General features: G+C 38.3%; 1 protein-coding gene across 3 annotated transcripts in view; it reads right to left on the reverse strand.

The window, feature by feature from the left end:
- The window catches only part of UBR3 (ubiquitin protein ligase E3 component n-recognin 3 (putative)), a 120,788-nt gene that overhangs the window by 81,448 nt on the left and 19,587 nt on the right, over window positions 1-19,753 (reverse strand). For all 3 annotated transcript variants that reach the window (XR_774298.1, XM_010567016.1, XM_010567008.1), the window contains exons 6-10: window positions 17,842-17,908; window positions 13,843-13,973; window positions 8,261-8,489; window positions 3,992-4,171; window positions 1,576-1,709 (exon numbers count right to left, since the gene is read on the reverse strand). Coding sequence is in view for 2 of the 3 variants with exons in the window: in XM_010567016.1 (XP_010565318.1) it covers window positions 1,576-1,709; window positions 3,992-4,171; window positions 8,261-8,489; window positions 13,843-13,973; window positions 17,842-17,908 (741 nt within the window). In the remaining variant the exon portion in view is untranslated. The remainder of the gene's footprint in view (window positions 1-1,575; window positions 1,710-3,991; window positions 4,172-8,260; window positions 8,490-13,842; window positions 13,974-17,841; window positions 17,909-19,753) is intronic.

A 19,753-nucleotide genomic window follows, 5' to 3' on the forward strand; every position in this document is an offset into this window, starting at 1 on the left:
AAGTTCCTTACAGTTGGCTAACAGAACGCACCTGAAATGCAACGATAACACAATACAGCATAGATTTTAACAATAAGCAAACCTCGTTATGATTGTATGATAAAACTCTATAACAGTGCCCTAAAACTATGATATGTTTCAGATTAAATCATGTATTTCAAGACTAGAGCTGTACATTGCCCTCCAGGAGCAAAGCAGAAAGGAAGGCAGGAGGGGAGCTAAACCAAATTGCTCTGTGATCACTAGAACTTAAAAAGCCTTATTTCTTAACTGACTTTCTCTTTAATCTTCCCTTCCCCCTAAACACAGACTCCAGATCTGTCTCACACTCTTAGGATATCTATGACACACTTCTCACGCAAAAGCCAGCAGTGCTTTGGCCAGCCAGAAGCTGTGCAAGTGCTGACGGGCTCAGTCAGACACCTTTTCTCATCAGGAAATAAAACAGCCACACTCCCATCCTGCTGCTCCACCCTCTACAGTGGCCAGGCTCTGCTGACTTTCCCTCTCCCACGGGATGCGAGCTGGAATCTCTTCCCACCCATCAGGTTTCACTAAACAAGGACAACAATTAAGCTATGAGATTTCTAGAACTCTTTCAGATTTACTGAGAACAATCAAAGGGCTCAAACATGGGGGTAAAAACATGACTGACATGCGACAGGCAGAACAAGGAATCATGCAGGCCTTAAGCAAAAGGCAGACCTTCCCATCCCTAAGCTAAAAAGAAAGGAATACTTGAAAAGGCCAGAAGTTGTAATTCAGTTTTCAAAAGATAATTTAAACTCATAAATGGATATATTCATAATGTATCAGTATAACCTACATCATGGAAAGGCTTTTGCAACTGCCTGATTTAAACTCTCTTAAAATTGCATGGTGTGCTCAACACACATTTTTTCAGTGCACAGTTCAGTTCAGGTATTACTGTCTCACGGATGCTATTATGTATCTGAATAAGCTAATTATCTATTTTATTAAAAAAAAAAGTTTTTTTAGCATGTTAAGTATTCCTATAAACTGATGGATTCCATTTTTACTATAACTTAATATAATTTACAGTCTAGCAAATAGTAACAACTCTTTGCTCTAGTTATGAGATGCCAGAACCTAAGAGGCTTTCACCTCAGGTTGTCAGTAAAACACCACAAAACCATAAATTACTCCATCTCCCATCAGAACGAAGTGTCTATTTGTAGACACAATAAACATTAGAATCACATTAGGGACGACTTATGTATCTCCTTTCCCACTGAACAAAGGCAGAATGACTCAGAGACATTTATCAAGTTCTTCATCAGATTAGAAGTTATTCCATATGTACAGTCATATGGAATGACTGTACACATCCTGAACTTGTAGTCCCAGTTCTGGACACAATAAATTAGGTACAAGTATGAATTCTATACTCACTATACACAGAATCCAAGCTGATCACAGTTTTATATATTTGGTAGACAAAGACAGCAAAACCTAAGTCTTTTCAAACACAAAACAGACAGACCTTTCAGATTTGAGAACTCTAGAATAAATCATGAGTAAAACCAAGAACAGCAACAGAAATGTTAGTCTTACCCTAACTTTGCAGTGTGACAGAAGACCCCACATCGGCTGGGCACAGGCTTCCAGCTCAGCAGCAAAGGCAGCATAGTATGTCTGTGATTCAAACTCCACGTGCTCATTTAATTCTCGTTTATTTAAATTCATACCTTCAAAGATTTAAGCAGAGTTATACAACCAAATGTTTAACTAGGGCTAGGTGGAATGCAATGGAGTGCATTCACACACCTATTAAGACAAAAAAACCACAAAGTGTAACAATCTATCATATCTAGCAGCAGAATATTAGATAAAATATGAGAACAAGCATCAAGGTTTGAACAGAAATAGATCAGAAAAGAACAATAGCTCTAGATTGGCTAGTAACTGCAATCCTTGCTGTTCAGGTGACATTAACATGGACAGCAGCCCTTCTACTTTGAACATCACTTAGTCAATGAGAACGTTTAGAATTACGGAACTGTTTAGGTTGGAAAAGACCTTTAAGATCATCAAGTCCAACCATTAACCTAGCACTGCCAAGTCCACCACTAAACCATGTCCCTAAGCACCACATCTACATGTCTTTTCAAAACCTCCAGGGATGGTGACTCCACCACTTCCCCGGACAGCCTGTTCCAGTGCTTGACAACCCTTTCGGTGAAGAAATTTTTCCTAATATCCTATCTAAACCTCCCCTGGCACAACTTGAGGCCATTTCCTCTCGTCCTATCACTTGTTACTTGATAGAAGAGACCAGCACCCACCTCACTACAACCTCCTTTCAGGTAGTTGTAGAGAGCGATAAGGTCTCCCCTCGGCCTCCTTGTCTCCAGACTAAACAACCCCAGTTCCTTCAGCTGCTCCTCACAGGACTTGTTCTCTAGACCCTTCACCAGCTTCATTGCCTGTCTTTGGATGTGCTCCAGCAACTCAATGTCTTTCCTGTAGTGAGGGGCCCAAAACTGAGCACAGAACTCAAAGTGCGGCCTCACCAGTGCCCAGTACAGGGGAACAATCCCTTCCCTGCTCCTGCTGGCCACACTATTTCTGATGCAGGCCAGGATGCTGTTGGCCTTCTTGGCCACCTGGGCACACTGCTGGCTCATATTCAGCTGGCTGTCAACCAGCTCCCCCAGGTCCTTTTCTGCCAGGCAGTTTTCCAGCCACTCTTCCCCAAGCCTGTAGCGCTGCATGGGGTTGTTGTGACCCAAGTGCAGGACCTGGCACTTGGCCTTGTTGAACCTCATACAACTGGCCTCAGCGCATCGATCCAGCCTGTCCAGATCTCTCTGTAGAGCCTCCCTACCCTCAAGCAGATCAACCCTCCCTCCCAACTTGGTGTTGTCTGCAAACTTGCTGAGGGTGCACTCCATTTGGATGGAAGATATCTGGTCCTCTTTCTAGGCAGAGCATTTATCATTTATCAGTATTGATAAGTTCACAAATTTTAAATATTTTTTTTAAATAATAAAAAAGTTTCTTCACAGCAACACTTAGAAAAAGATGCAGATTTATCGGATTAATTTACCCAATATTTAAATTTAGAACTTCACCAGTGTCCTGGTTTCAGCTGGGATAGAGTTAATTGTGTTCCTAGTAGCTGGTATAGTGCTATGTTTTCGAGCTAGGTATGAGAAGAATGTTGATAACACTGGTGTTTTCAGTTGTTGCTAAGTAATGTTTAGTCTAAAGTCAAGGATTTTTCAGCTTCTCATGCCCAGCCAGCAAGAAAGCTGGAGGGGCACAAGAAGTTGGCACAGGACACAGCCAGGACGGCTGACTCAAACTGGCCAACGGTGTATTCCATACCATGGGACGTCACATCTAGTATAGGAACTGGGGGGAGTGGGGCTGGGAGGGATCGCCGCTCAGGGACTAACTGGGCGTCAATCGGCAGCAGGTGGTGAGCAATTGCACTGTGCATCATTTGTATCTTCCAGTCCTTTTATTATTACTGTTGTCATTTTATTAGTGTTACCATTATCATTATTAGTTTCTTCTTTTCTGTTCTATTAAACCGTTCTTGTCTCAACCCAGGAGTTCTACTTCTTTTCCCGATTCTCTCCTCCATCCCACTGGGTGGGGGGAAGTGAGCGAGCAGCTGCGTGGTGCTTAGTTGCTGGCTGAGGTTATACCACGACAACCAGTAAAACACTTCTAGCACAAGTTAAGATTTGTACTTTAAGTACAGCCTGAGAATTCTGGCACCATGAATCTCAGTCAAGTGTGATGCAATTGCTCTTTAACTAGTCCACACAAGACAAAGATCCATTAAATCATTTTCAAATCTACCTGTTTTCTAGAATATACTGTTCCCGTCCAGGAATACAGACTTATGAGAATACTAATGAATTAAATATTTACATACAACAGTGTAAGGATTTTGCTACTGCAAACATTAAGCTGTCTTAACATCCTTGGATTAGTACTGATTATAAAAGTCACATACCTTGAAAGAATGATACAAAATTCATCCATGTCACCAAAAGACCATGATCTTCCAAAAATTTCTTTGCCACGCTTTGGTGTGAAAGTATGTTTATAAAATCACTAACCAGGGGCCAGTAAGTATTATTCTTCAGTAGTGCTTCCCCACAATTCACTACAACATGTAAACTATTTTCTTCATCTAGATTTAAAATAGAAAAAAGGAAAAAAGGTTAAAAAAAAGAGTAATACTTTTTTTTCCCCTCTTGTGATTTTTAAATAAAGTTACAAGATAATGCAAAAATGAAAATCAGAATTTACTGTAATGTTGCGATCACACACACACAGAAACCTGCAAAAAAAGAATGGTTATTTGGTGGTACCTGAGGCTGTTTTCTCATCATGGACACATCAACATAGATCCCACTCAGTAGGAGACACACATACTTTGAACAATATTGCAACCTTTGAAAAGTAGTGCATTAGTAAAACCATCACAGCTATGCCTTCTTTGAATACTCTCAAGTATAGAAAGACCGCAATTGAGAGACGGGACACAGCTTGATGCAAGCAGAGAGTGTCATTTTATTGTATATAACACTCGTTTATATAGAAAATTAGAAGACGCGTTTTTTAAACTGATTGGTTATTATACTCCAAAGTTCTTATCAGCGCGTGCTAATTGGTAGCTACTTAAACTTTAGCAATTGGACTGTCAGCAACTAAGCTATTTTTGCAAAAGACTCTAAGTTACAGCCCTTTATCGAGCATGACTCACGGGTCAGTAATTCCCCAACACATCGGCGCCTCTCTGTTTCCCTTATCAGGCCTCCCAAGGTTTATAGCCTACAAGTTCCAGCACATCCCCTTCTAACAACGGAGCAGTGCCCGCCGTCCTGATTCCTTCAAATCTCTCCCCACAACCAAACAATACAATTTCTATTGTGAACATCTGAAATCTATTTTGAATTTGACGCACTCCAGTGAGCAAGCTACCTTACAGTATGCAAACAGGAATCTGGTGATCAAAACCTACACTGGCATGTTAAGTCTGAGAAGGACAGCAGAGAAAAGCATTTCCACTCTGAATCTGGGACAGGGAGAGGGTTTATGTAGCCTTCCTGAGACTAGGATAGGAGAAGGTTCACAAAAGAAGGGGAGAAGAAATTTGCGGGTGGGTGGGTAGGTAGAAGTCTCCTCCCGAAATCACAGAAGTACATCCTCTACAGCTGTCAGATACATCTCTTTATTTGATTTTCATAAACAGGACCCCTGGAAAGACCAGAAGGGAAACAGGATTGGTCTTGGATTCCTGACCCAAGGGAAATAACTTCCAGCACCCATCTGTCAGTCACTATTCTATTTCAAGTGAACAGAAGAAAGAAAATCTTGGATCTGATGATCAGCCTTGGGGATAGTTCTTGTCCAGTTCAAATGCACTGATGGACCCTTGTAGTTACCCTTTACACAATGAAAGGGTCATAAGCAGTACAGCACAGCCACAGATAAAAGGACACTGTTATTAAGAGACTCCAGGCTCCAGCTGATGAGGGACATCTGTATCTGGAGTGGTTCCCTTTGGTATATATGTAAGCTTTTTTCCTCCCCTTTGTTGTAATTACTGAAGAAAATACTTTTTTCCTTTTTACTCTGAGGTTGTTTATTTTGTTGGTTTATTGGTACCAGGGGAAAAAAATACTGAAAAATATGCTGCTTGAGTTGCACACAACTATGAACAGATATCTTCTTGTTACCATAAGGTAATAAAGAGCCCCATTTCTTAAGACTGACTCCTATCTATTACACTAAAGCACTGGAAGGAACAGGAAGCCAGAAGTGCTCTGCAGAGCTTCTCAAAACTCCTCTGCCACAGTTGATCAAATACTCTTTAATCCCTCTCTTGTTATCTGGTACATCTGCAAAGAAAGGAACTAAGGTCTTGTTGCTCAGCTGCCTAGTTCCCATGTGCTCATGCAGCCTATGCAAGAACAAGATAACATCTCAGCTGGCTCTGTCTGAACCCGCTGAAGGATTTGCAAAGAGCCAACAGTTACATGTTGCTGATTCTCTGCCCCAGCATAGATTAGACAAATCCAGAGCTACTTCAAATTGGCAGTGGCATTGCCTCTTATGCAGAGTACTGTACAACCCAGGGTTAACGTAAGGTCAGTCAAAGGAAGAAGTTTTTTGTTTGGTTGGTTGGTTGTTTTTTTTAAAGGATGAACCATTACCAAAACTTTTTCCTTGGGGTCTAAATTCTTCTCCCATGAAAAGCTCAGTATGAGGAAAGTGCTGATAGAGAGGAAAAAAGTCTTTAGAGCATAGGGACTTAAATCTTCCTAGGGAGCCAGTTTTATCATCTGCACCCATATTTCACCTCGTCATCCTTTCGCACCATGTGTGAGAGAAGTAAGCTGAACTAATGACACTTCCGAAGTTGATATCAACACAGCTAGGTCAACTCTGTTTCAGGAACACAGTTTGTCACTTGGCATCCACAAATACCCTTAATGAAGTGTATACTTTTAAACAGGTGTCAGCTGTCCAAAAGACAATTAGGGTCTGCAAGCAATGCAAACTAAACATGCCATAGCAGATAGAATTCCTGCTCTGTGTTCTCCTTGCTCCTCTCCAACCTATCCATTGGCTGGATTTGCAGACTTTGCCTCTTGTTTGCAAGCACTAGCTGCACAAACAGAATTCTCCTCAATTTATCTCACCAGCACAGATTTCTATTTCCAGCATCATAAGAGATACCTTGAACTAAACACAAGATACAAGCCTACAGAACTGCAAAAGAAGGCCAATGAGAATATAAGGGAAAAAACCCAATAAAGTATTTTATTAATTTTTTCTGTCAATTTACAGTATGCCCAACCCCTCATATATAAAGCAGTGAAGAGGAAACATTGTGAAAACATTGAAAAGCACTGGACAGATTCCATGATGGAGTCTTAGCTAAGACAGATCACTGGTGCTGGGGAAAGGAAACAGGTAACTTCATGTCTTGGGATAGCTGCTCCAGGGGTAAGTCTTTTCTCACAAATCTATCACAAATATATCTCATATTATTTAACTTACCAGCTCCAGCTTACATAATTAATTACCAGGAAGTTTCTTCAGAGAATGTCTCATCACTGTCAGCCTTTTTCTGTTTGGCTGCAAATTCTGATCCATTACAGAGCCTTACCACCATGCTAGCAACATCCCATACTGACCAATAAGTAAAAACAACTACTTAAAAGTAGTTTTAAATGACATTCCACCAGTATGGCATTAGTTTAGCAAAAGTCACTTGATATACAAACTGTTAAAGATTCAATATTTTTCTTTCAATACTGTAAAGCAATCTATGTAGGGCAACAGAATTTCTCATGTTGAAGTGCAGCTGAATGAGGGCACTCTTTATAGCTAGATGACTGAGGATTATTTCCTATTTCAGTACCGTCACTCTGTATTAGGCTATAGAGTGGACTCAGAGACAAAGGATACTACAGACAAGAAAAATCACAATTTCATGCAGAAGGTGATGGTACTTTTTTGGCAGCAGCAGTCAGCCTACCTAGAAAGTATTTTCAAAATCAAACTAGGATAAAGAGGGTCTGTGGTCTGTTAGGTACATGAAAGCGTGAAAAACAGAAGTCAGCAAGCTTCATTGTGCCACCATTTTCAGATAAGCACAGGTAAAACAAGGAAGGTAGAAATAGGACAGCTGTTTTCACCAGAAAAGTTACACAGTGTACACCAGTTCAAATTCAAATTGCTACTCTTGTCAATCAAAAGCTTGATCAGATGATTATATTTACAAAGTATTAAATCATTCTCCTCTAATTATATCAAGTTTTATTAAGGCAATCACAGGTGAGAAAAATTAAAACAGTTTTAAATACTTCAGATAGCTTGTGAAATAACTTTGAAAATATTTTTAAATTAATAAAGGTCTCAATTTGCATATATAATTTCTCATTCAAATGAGCTTCACAAATGGTGTTTATGCACTTTACCCAACAAATGAAGCACCTGCAAGATAATATTCTGTATTATAAACCATGTAACATTCCTACAAAAGAAAACGCTACGAACCAAAGCATAAAACATCAATATAACTCTTGATAACTATCTTCATATTTCTAGGAAATTTTGAGACTCAGCCTCTACCATATATTGCTAGATCCTGTGCAGCTTTGGGAAGAGGTTGGGGGGGTGGACTGACTACCAAAGAGATTAAATTTCCTCTACAATCAATTTATTATCCATGGAAACAAGCAAACAAACAAACAAATCAACCTACCTTGCAATTCACTTTTAATAAGGCAACTTTCCATCATATATAACAGAACAGTGACCATAATATCCAGCAGCTGACATTCTTCTGTTACTTGGCGTGCTAGCTCTTCATTGCTGAACAACTGAACGCTGATATGCACAATTCTATTAGACATTGTGTCCGATTCATGGCTTTTCTTCAGCGTTTTCATAATAAAAGCATAATGCTGAACAAAAGTTTTGGTAAAAGCAATCTGCAAATTATAAAGAAATTTTTATGTTAACAAGCACCATACAAAAATTATAGCTTGCTTTCTATATAAAATATTCCTTCACAAAAGTACAATCAACATATCCTAGGAAACACCAGTTGCCATGACAAACCAAAATTGATGGTCTAACTATCCCATGTCTAGTTTCCAGAAACAGTCCACATGAAAAGACCTATGTATAGAGAGGGGTAACTTATGCCTCAATTCTTATTACCTTATACCAAAATCTAACCTTCTCATTCTATACTTTGCACACTAAAAAAACCTCCAGAGATGTTGAAACAAGGAATATAAGGTCTGAGCATACCTGTGAAAGCAGTAAAGTTCCAATAATGAATTTATCCTAAATTTTTTACATCCTAAAACAGGTACTGATGTTCCAAAATGATATACTATGAACAATGAGATTAGTGGTGCCTAATAAAGCTGCCTTAACTTAACCACTTGCACTCATCTACCCATGGAGTAAGGTTTTCATTCATCTGTCAAGGATGACATTTCAACACTGAATTTCATCTGCTATCATAACATCCTTTTTTTTTTAATAAATCTTTAGTGCTTTCTCCTAAATAATTAAAGTCATTAGCAAGCTTTTCTATTCTTCACACAACTATTTGGTTTTTTTTAAACCAGATCAGTATTTAAATGTATCAATATATACACATATAAATCTTAGTACAATTTCTTGTCCCACTCCATTAGCCTCAAATTGCATTGTAAACCAACCTTCTGCACTGCATATACATGTGTGCCTATCTGCCAGCTTTGAAATCACTTCTCACTTAGTACTTTAAGTTCTGAATTAACACCATCTGGACTTCCTTGGCTTAATAAGAAGAGATAATACAGGCTGTGTAGTGATGAAAATTTTCAGCTCAACATCTAAAATCCACTCTCTATTCCTTCTGGAAGTATTAACCTTTCATAAGCATAAAATTAGAAATTTTAAAACCACCCTCAGGCAGTTATATAATCACCAGACTGTATACAAATCACTACTTCATTTTACCTGCTCAGACTCAGCACTCCCATGTTTTTATTATAGCACTACCATGTTATTCTTATTTAGAAAATTACTTCCAAAAATATCATGATGCCATAATGCTGCTGTTGGGCACAAAGACTGCTGGAAGAATCCAGCAAATATCCTCAAAAATAAAGTTTCTCATACAAAAAAATGGACCAGGGTGGGGATGGGGATGTCACTGCAGGAAACACTACAACACTGCTTAACTTGCCCTCCTTTAGCTGTTTCACAATGATGGAAACCTGTATAATAATTGAAAGTATCTTCTACATACAGCATCCAGCACAATGGTAATTGTTTTCGGCTAAAGCCTTTTCAGAACAACATATTCACAATACTTGCGCAGAGTTAATACAGTATCATTCTGGTATTCCAAGGCAGAACAACCTATCATATAATTTCCTTTTAATTTAAAGCTTGATACAACTTTAATCACTGGCAACGACACTTATAACAAACTTCAAGACGTTTGCACTATTAATGTTAAGCCTGAGACACAAATGATGCACCTGATATTTTAAGAAGTTAGTACATTAATGCTGCTAGTAAAAAAAAAAAAGTATATTTATATTACTTCTTCACATTGTATTATGTTTAAATAGGATTCTCAGGTTCTGTGATGTAGGAGCTACGTTTTACTTGTTTTACACAGCACTCTCAATTCAAGCCAACTGCAAAAACATGGTCCCCCTCTAAGGACAAATTTTGGATTTTTTTGGTTATTGATTTTAAATCAGCATGCATCAAAACTTTTGATGCCTCACCCATATATGATAATGAATTTCTGAAAGTACTGTAGATTCAATACTATCAATACAGTGTAATGATAGAGATTCGATAATACATTTAAATAAAGAAAAGACCAGCTTTACTCCTACATTCACTTGGAATTTAAACAAATACAACCCTTTCAAAATTTGAAAGGAAGAAACTAAACTCTTTTCTATAAGTTAAAATGCTGAAATACTGTGGTAAACTGCAGTCCGTATATAAAAACAGCCATAGTAGGTCAAATCAGTCCATCCAGCTAAGTATCCTGTCTCTGAGTGGCCAAAGCTGTATACACAACTAAGAAAAAATAGAGAATGGAGCAAGAATGCAGATATTATTGGAATTGGAGATATTGCAGATATTGGAAAGAAACACGTCTTTCCAAATACCTCCTCAGCTTCCAACCATTTGCAAGAAGTGGCCTCCTAAGACAGACATGTTTTCTGTATATTTAATTACCTTCACAGACTTACTCTCTATGACCTTGTGCAGCTTCTAAATGTCTAGCCTAAGCCAAAAACAAAGTTAGTCTTTTCATCTGGCCTTTCCTCCTGGTGGCCACTCAACAACCCCAGAACTTTTAGGAGCCTAACATCAACCCCATGTTTCAGTTAGAATTTGCATCTTGCATGTTTATGTTTTCAATGCAAAGAAAAAGATAGTTCTGTCAGGCAAAAGCTGTGCTAAAATTAAATTTCCAGTAGAAAAACTGTTCTACAGAATTTGTAGAACAGCATATCCAGGGGTTAGTGAAGTCCTGTTGCTGTAATAACTGTCTCAACATTCACTATGGGAGGTGCCTGACAAAGCACAGCATTTCTGATAATTATGTTTGTTGATTCATTATCTCTACCAGATGCTTTTGCATTTCTTCCAGTATTCCAGATTTCAGCAAGGCTCTGCTCTTGGGACGATTTACACTCTTCCATCAGCTTCCTCTTTATTGCCAACCCCTTCTCTGCCTTCTCCTTGGTCACATGAAGGTCAGTCCTATTTCTCTGGCCTTTTGTTTTTCCTCTTGTAGAAACCTCGTCCACACCATAACACCTCTAATTTCTTGAAAGCTCTGGTAAATTTCTCTTCTGTTTTCTTCACTGGTAAGTCTTCCAAGCTTCAAATGTCAGAGTGCTGAAAGGGATGCCTCAGGCACAAATCCTGTAAGGCAAAGACCACACTGTTCGTTGTGCTGTCTCTCTCATGCAAAAGGAGGGAGAAGGGGAAGAGCTAGTTAACCCAGGGTTTTAGCCCACCCCTTTCAACACCTCTTTTCGATATTGGGAATCCTAAAAGAGAAGTTTGTTTTCCTATTTAAAAATAAACCTGTGCAACAGAGATTGCTGGTGGCTCACTGACTGCTGCATAGGGCATGGTGGATTCAGTCAGCTCTACTATGTTTACACTGGAGGTCAGAGATTTCAACAACTTCAGAGCACACACAGCCAGCCAGCTCTGTGCTCTGTGTCTGGCTAGCTCATTCTGTTTATCAGAAAACCAACCTAGCAGAATTCTAGTGATTTAATGAGCTAAATCAGCTCATGAAGAATCAGACAAATTGCACAACAGCAGAGACAGAAAAAATTAAGACAGTACATGTGGTGTAGATGGGATGGGAGAAAGTAGCAGAAACCTAAGAGATCACTTGGAAGAGTTTATATCCCTGCAGGTGTTCCTACTGTTTGAGAATGCAACATGATTAAACAGCAAACAAGCTTTTCCTTCATAAAAGCTAAATGGAAGCTTGAATGATAAAACATTCTTCTAATTCATGTCAAAATGGTATATTCTCTCTGTACACATGTAAAAGGCAGAACCACTCCTTGTAAATTAGCCACAATCCTGGTAGACATGTTTAAAATTCATGCATCATCGACATAGTTTTGCAACAAAGCACAGGTATCTTGGGAAGAAACATAGTTACTGCCTCCCTAGTATTGCTGTGTGATACATTTCCTGCTGTGAGTTTCCTTACTACTGAAAAATACCTTTCAGACAATCACAGCAATTAAAATAAACACAGATTCTAAAAGATTTCAAATACTTAGGATTTGTGCTAGTAATAAAGTCTGTACATAGGAATTAACTGTTTAATCAAACACAATATGAAACTGGTAAATAAAGAAAAAAAACAACAACGGAATGTTTAAATAATCCTTTTGTCTGAACATACAGTACTGGTAGGTGGAAGATGCACTATTTCCAGATAAAGGTGGCAGCCAGTAGAGAAACCAAATATACCATGGTCTCCATTCTGAGTACATAGTGGAGAAAGATTATGGACACAGTGAAGAAAGCCACTGAAGACTGTGGCTTGTTGTCAAAGGAAAAAAGATCCCATGATCAGTAAAAGTTGTTGTCATTACATGGTATAGTACAAAGGTAAACAGCAACACTTACCAGATTCCTCCACATGCTGCTAGCAGTTGGGTGTTTTTACAGGCAGGAGTTTAGCTGGCAATGGATCAGAAGAACTGGATGTCCACGTGGGTGTCCAAATAACAAGAAGAATTCAAGCTTCATGGCAAGGGATCATCAGTCAAGAAGGACTACACGTGTCCTCATGTATTAGCTGAATCCGAGACCAAGATGAATCTATGCTGGTATCCCAAACCAAAACGCTGTCTTGACATTGACAGAGTACTGCCAAAAGCCCATATCTTATTTTTTTCTTCTTTGCAGGTTATCTTCATATCCTTTGCTTTGATACAGCAAGGTTTTAAGGGTGCACGAATACAGGGCTGCCCCATTATAAACAGACATTTTTGAAGAAATCTGCAGGCCTGGACTTCAGGATTTCTTGATCTTTGCCTCCCAGCAGGGATTGAGAAGGTCCAAAATATTTGCATGGCTCAGAGGTATGACATGATCAGAGTAAAATGTTAAGCCTGATTGCTATGTATGCTTGGTCTTGGAACATGTAGAGCAAACAACCAAACCTGGCTGCACACCAAGATTTAAAACAGGAAGATGACATCCAGTCTCCATGACTCCAGGCCAGGAGACACTTGGTATGGACAACTGCAAAACTCTGTAAGGAAGCAGCTGGAAGGCTGCCAAAATCACCTAGGGCATAGCTGCAGCAAGAACACTCACACTGTAATGTGCTATACAGAGAAACCACTGCCTACTACAACAGTTGCAACAGGAATGAAGTCACTGCAATTATTTCCCAATGATACCACACTACAGAATCATTTAGTGCTGATCCACACCTTTTAACTGATAAAAATCCAATTTACAAAGTAAAATAAAACAAAATTCAACACATTCAAATATGAACTATCAGCCAAAAAGAAAACAGCAAACCATGAGAACAAAATTAATACTGCTGCTCCAGAATTATCCACCTTATTTTGTCCACATCCCTCTCCAAACACTATATACTTTAGACCTTCTAACCAAATACTCAAAACAAGGTAGAAGATCTGCATTATTTTACTGGTTATTATTCAAACATATGTGGTCTCATGCAAAGCATAATATACACTAAGTATGTGAATAAGAAAAGACATTTAAGTTTGAATGAAGTAAGGCAAGTACCTTATAATCTTGATCTGGCAGCATATTGAGTAAGAAAGTCACCATCTTCTGTGGAAACTCATATTTTATTGTCCAAAATAATAATTCTTCTAGAAAACATTTATGCTTCAAAACATCCATGATAGATTGATCTGCATAAAAGGTTGGAGGAGGGGAAGTGTAATGTTATAATTATTAAAACTAAAAATAATGATAGTGCAGTTGCACTGCCTATTATAAAAGTCAGTAACAAAAATTTAAGAACATTTTAGCGTGCTCTGTAAATAGTTTGGTTTTTTTTTTTCAAAAACACTGGGAAATGAACATGGCCAGCACTGCACAGTGTCAGAGTCTGTAATAATAAAAAGGACCTCCCAGAGAAGTCAATTAAAGTTTTCAGTACAATTCTGCCACACAGAGTCCAGTCTTCATTGAATGCATTGAATCATATCACCTTACTGTAATAGCTCCACTGACTGTAATGAATCACAGCGATCTGCACAATATTTACACAGCCACTTAACTGAGGGAAACTGTTAATGTAAACTACTACTTAGCTTAAGTTAAAACAGCAAAACAACAAAATACAATTTATGATTAAGTGATCAGTTCTACCACCTAAGAACACTTACATTCTGTTACAACACTTCAAACAAGCAATATATCTACTGAATGACCAACAACAAAGCTTTTGTTTGCTTGGTGGTTGTCTGGTGGTTTGTTTTTTTTAAATACAAAAATTACCGTAATCAGATAATCAGGCACTAGCTCCTGATGATACCAGAAGAGACCGTCTCGTCTTTCCCCATTCAACTCCTGGCCATTCACTCTGCCCCCTTACTCATGCTGACAGTACATCCCTGTGGCATACCTACATAGGAATCAAGTCATCTTTTCATTCCGTTCAGCTGCGTTTTCAAACAGATCAGTTTCCTGATTGCAAAGCTGCACAAACTGACCTGTGCTAGAATAAACTGTTCATGAAGCTATGGCTTGACAGAGCATAAATCATAATAACCCCATTTAAAAAAAATTACTAAAAAAAACCCCTCTATCATCATTCTTCAAGAGGTTGATCATTTATGATTTAAAACTACAACAGGCATTGTTCACTCTGGTAACATATAAGAACTAAAGAAAATGATAGTAATGCTCCTTTATACCTAGAAATGAACCAGACCTGAGGACGCACCCCCCCTCCCTCCCCCACCAAAATCCCATATTCCGATGGGACTGTATGAAGTGCTCCCATTAGCACAGATTCAAAAACACATCTGAACATCTGGCCTTGAAGACTTGTCTCTTCACTGAAGTATGACAGCTTTAGGGATTGTACTGGATAGCTTTGTGTCTATCCTAAACAGGATAGCCATCCTCTTCCTAAGCTGGAATTACCTCCATTTTTGGCCGTTACCAAAGGTCAGAGTTCCCCAGCTAAGTGACCAATCAGCCCAAAATATCTCAGGAATTGCAAAAGATCATGAGAAATAATGAATAATTTACATTTTAGGGATCTCCTCAAGACTTTAGCAAGCCACACAAAGACAAGAATGTGTTTTATTCAATATATTCTACGAGCGTTGAAATAAAAAATTACCTTCACAGAGTCATGAAAGATATTTTAACATTAAAATATTTTGTAGAGAATTACACATCACCTACTGCAGCAAACATATGATGATCATTTATGTTCTCTTCCTCGTCTCTTGTTAAGAAATTGCGTATGTGATATTACTGCCCATGAAAGCTTGGTAGCCATGCAGACTGAAGTCCTCTGTCCACAGAACAGACAGCACAGGTTTAGGTACATGCCAAATGCCCCTGAGTGAGAACACTGGGCATGAAGACAAGTGACACAACACCTTATCTGTCACTGATGTGCAGGTTTCTCTGACACATATCACAGTTCAACAGTGCATATCAAATTCTCTATACAGCAGTTTAAGGCAAGGATGGAAGAATATATATACACTTATACCTGTGACAGAATTTAAGTAGGCAGAATGCTCTTACCCAACTTGGAAAATTTGTCAAGAACATTGGGACTAATGTTCCCACTCTTGTGAAAAGCACCACATAATTTTAAATTTCCTTCAACAAATAAAAAGAAAAATATATAGTGCCTGTGGGTTTAAAATTGTTTTAAACATCAGGTATTTCAGATGGATGCAGGATGCAGGTTTTAAAACAGAGTAAAAATAAAAATCCTCTCAATACTCAGTCCCATACCTGTATCAACGAACCTCACCATAAAACCTGTGTTTTCTTTAAAGAAACCTTTTATTCTTTCCTAGTGCCACAAAGACCCCATAGACTGTTGTAAACATCTCTCTAGAATATGAGTTTTAGCATTCCAAGATATCCCCAGCATATAAATAACCCTCTATGAAGACAGTACCACTAAAGACCTAGGATGGAACAGGGAGTCTGCTTGTATGGAAAAGGTAAATCTGTTTTTATTCAATACTCAGTTTTCTAAAATTTTCTTTTCATACTCTTATTTTATACCCTATTGGACATAAAATATGAATACTGAAAACTTCAGAAAACTATTCAATATTTAATAAAAACAGATACTTACCCTTCCCCCATTGGCAGACTCCCTTCTCTGGGGCTGATATTAGGAGCTATCAACATCATGAGCACAGTCCATGTTGGGATGCCTCAGAGGGGGAAGACTACAATCCTGGGGGGAAATGAAATGTTGAATTAAAGTATCACTTCTCCTGAAATGCCACAGCTGATACTGGTTTTCAGATCTGGCAGCTTCTCAGCCTGAGGTTCCCCACTGCCTATTTCCTACTACGCATCAGAAAATCAGCATTTTTTCCTGCATTACCTGACTCTAACTTACCTTTTAGACAAGCTAACAGCCTCTAAAATTCAAGTAAGAGAGCTCTCCTTGAATGTCAATAAGTTTCCTGCACTTCTCCAAAACTACCACCTCTTCCACATTATTATTCTCTGCCACAATCTTTCACACACCATTTCTAAGATCACCTCTTAATACCACCTTTGCCAAAACATTTAGTTCTCTGCTTTTCCAGCTTCTCTTTTTCCTTCAATCTGAAACCACTAGAAACAATCTATCTTACTTTCCCATATTGCTCACAATGCCTTCACACCTTTTTACTGACTTCATGAACCCTTGCATGTCAAATTCAAGTTCCAAACCTTCACTCCAAAGCCTTTCCAGAAATTTCATTCCAACTTTCACCACAGTTTTTTCACCTGAATGTTCTTTTCTCAGGGCTTGCAATTTCTTTGTGCTTCCTATGTCAGTCTCCTCATACTCATATTAAAAAAAACCAACCAAAAAAAAAAAAGTGTTCTTTATTAATCATAAGAGTTTAAATATTATTATTTAAACACTTTTTAGCACAAAAACATGTCAAGGACAAGCACAGGATAGGGCTACCTTGTCTCTAGCCTATGTTCATTCTTGAATTAAAACTTGCACTGATCTCAATGTGAGTGCTGCTCATTTTGGACTAGAAATTGCACAGAGGACTCATTTCAATCTAGGAAAAGAATGGAGTGATTTCAAAGGAGACTTCATTGAAGTATCTTTTCTTAAACATTACTAGAACAGTACAAAAAGACCAACCAGAACTAGAGAGAGCCATTCTTGCCTGGCTGAGAACACAATCATACTGTACAGTGGCATAATGAAAAAAAATATTGTTAAGAACAAATACATCAAAAATTTGTTTGTCAAGCTGTATTGCCACCTTGCCAGCCACACAGTGAAAATGGAATGAATTTTTAGAGGTCAACTTATGACATGAAGGTGACAAAATGACTGGTCAAACAGAGTCCCAGACAGTGGCACTCACTCAAGGGAAATCAAAGTTGCCAATTACCACAATTTCACTTGCTATTCTTTTTTAGACTTTGCTATGTTTAATATCTGTCACACGCAGCACTACAGTGCTTGGAAAGTGAATGAATATTCCTAGATAATTTTTAAGATAGACATAAAGCAAGCATGATAAATTGAGATCAGTACTTTATAAATACCTTTGGTGGTGCTGCTTAGTTTCACCCTCTTGCGCTTGCCCACACCTTGGCTACCATCCTGGTCCTCCTGGGGTAGGGGAAGAGTTTAAAAAATTGATAATCGTATATTTAGAATTTTATTGCCAAGAGACGGTATGCTCTTAAAATTCTGGTTTAACTATCAAGCTAAAACAGAAAAGCCCTGAATATACTCTCTTATCAGAAAAATACTTTTGCTGTTTACAGGAACCATGGACTCAGTGCAACTCATTAGAAAAACCGTATTTTTTTCAAATGTCTTTTTTCCCCCTACAGGCTACATTATCATCAGCAAGTTCAGAGATCTTCATCTATTGAATTAATTTTGTAAGGTTATCTCCTTTGATTTCTGAAACTGATCACTACAAAAATGTTTAACACTACAAAATTTCTAACTGTTGCACATCCAAGGTTTCACCTTATTAATCTGTAGGGTTTGGGGTTTGTTTCCTAAAAAAAAAAAGTATCAGCCAACATATTGGCTATTCAAGTTGGCAACACAGACAATTACCTAGACATCTTCTACTCAATATCAAGTTTTGATCCAAGAATAAAGGATTTTGACACCTTTAAGAGGCCAATTCTAGTTGCTGAATTCAAATTGCTTGTTCCCTACAGAATAATAGAAACACTTTACGCAGGCACTCATCATCTGAAGCTTTCAAGGCACTCTGCAAATAAAACAGCAAAGGTTCCAAAATGCAATGCAAGTTAAAAACATCATCACCACCACTTTACAAAATCTAACACTGGGTGTTAAAAAACAATGTGACATTACAGGACTATACTAAATGCTGCATACATCTTTACTAACTATGATAGTCCTAATGAAACAGTGGAAATAAAGAAATATTCCTACTGGATCTAATATAATGGGAGATAATCAATGCAGATATCTACTGTTAAAATAAGTAACCAATATCCTTCTCATCTAAGCAAATGCTGTATCTTACTTCCAAACTTCACTGGAACAATAAAGAACCTGGTACTCAAGAAGTGACTATGCTTCCTCAGGGAGAAAGATGATTCATATATTATATCTAAGGACTGACCAAAAGTATAATGTTAATGAAAGGTCTGAGTTTTCCTATCCTTTCAGTACCTCCATCTGAAAACTCATTTTAAGATAGACACACGTTTGAACTCTTAGGTGTCCTGGGGTCTTTGTGAACACAAGCTGCTTTTGTACTTCAATCGGGAGCCAGTCAGTTTGCAGGGTATTGCCACTGCCCAATCCCCTATCAGAGGGGCCCAAGTACTCTAAAGCAAAAATCAGACCTGCTGAGCTATTACTATGCACTGCAGGACTCTGCAATTGAAGTCTCCTGCTGTGAAGAAAAGGAATCTAAATTCCTGTATCTAGAAAGTTGATAGCTAGAGGTCTCAAGACCTCTTCAGCAGTCTCAGTTAATCCAGAGAGTTGCTAGAGGGGCCTTAACCAGAAAATAATGCATTTGGGTATATAAATTGTGATTAATGTGCTGGATTCTAGCCTCCAACACCACTGCTCTGGCACAGTGTGTTTCCTCTTCTACGGTATTAGAAAAACTTAAACATGTAACAGTCTTGATTGCAACTTTTGAAGTGATTTCACTAAACCAAAGAAAACTTATGAGTGACTTAATGAGAAACGCTTTCCTCAATATTAGACAGTTGGTTTCCATTGCTGCTGCAAGGTAGGATTAAATCTTAATGTCAAGTGCAGGAGTTTTAACAGCCTTGAGATAGCGAGTGCTAGGTCACATGGTGTCTGCCAAGCCCAGGGATAAAGAATAAGAGAATGAGTAAGCAAATGTAGAACACCTTATTTTTACCCATTAGATAATGCTGTGTAAATATACCTGGATAACAGCAAAAAGCTTTGTAGATTTACTTTACATAATAGAATATTTAG

The sequence above is a fragment of the Haliaeetus leucocephalus genome, unplaced genomic scaffold (assembly GCF_000737465.1).
Source record: "Haliaeetus leucocephalus isolate CR32 unplaced genomic scaffold, Haliaeetus_leucocephalus-4.0 Scaffold1, whole genome shotgun sequence".
In the NCBI taxonomy this organism is placed as follows: domain Eukaryota; kingdom Metazoa; phylum Chordata; class Aves; order Accipitriformes; family Accipitridae; genus Haliaeetus; species Haliaeetus leucocephalus.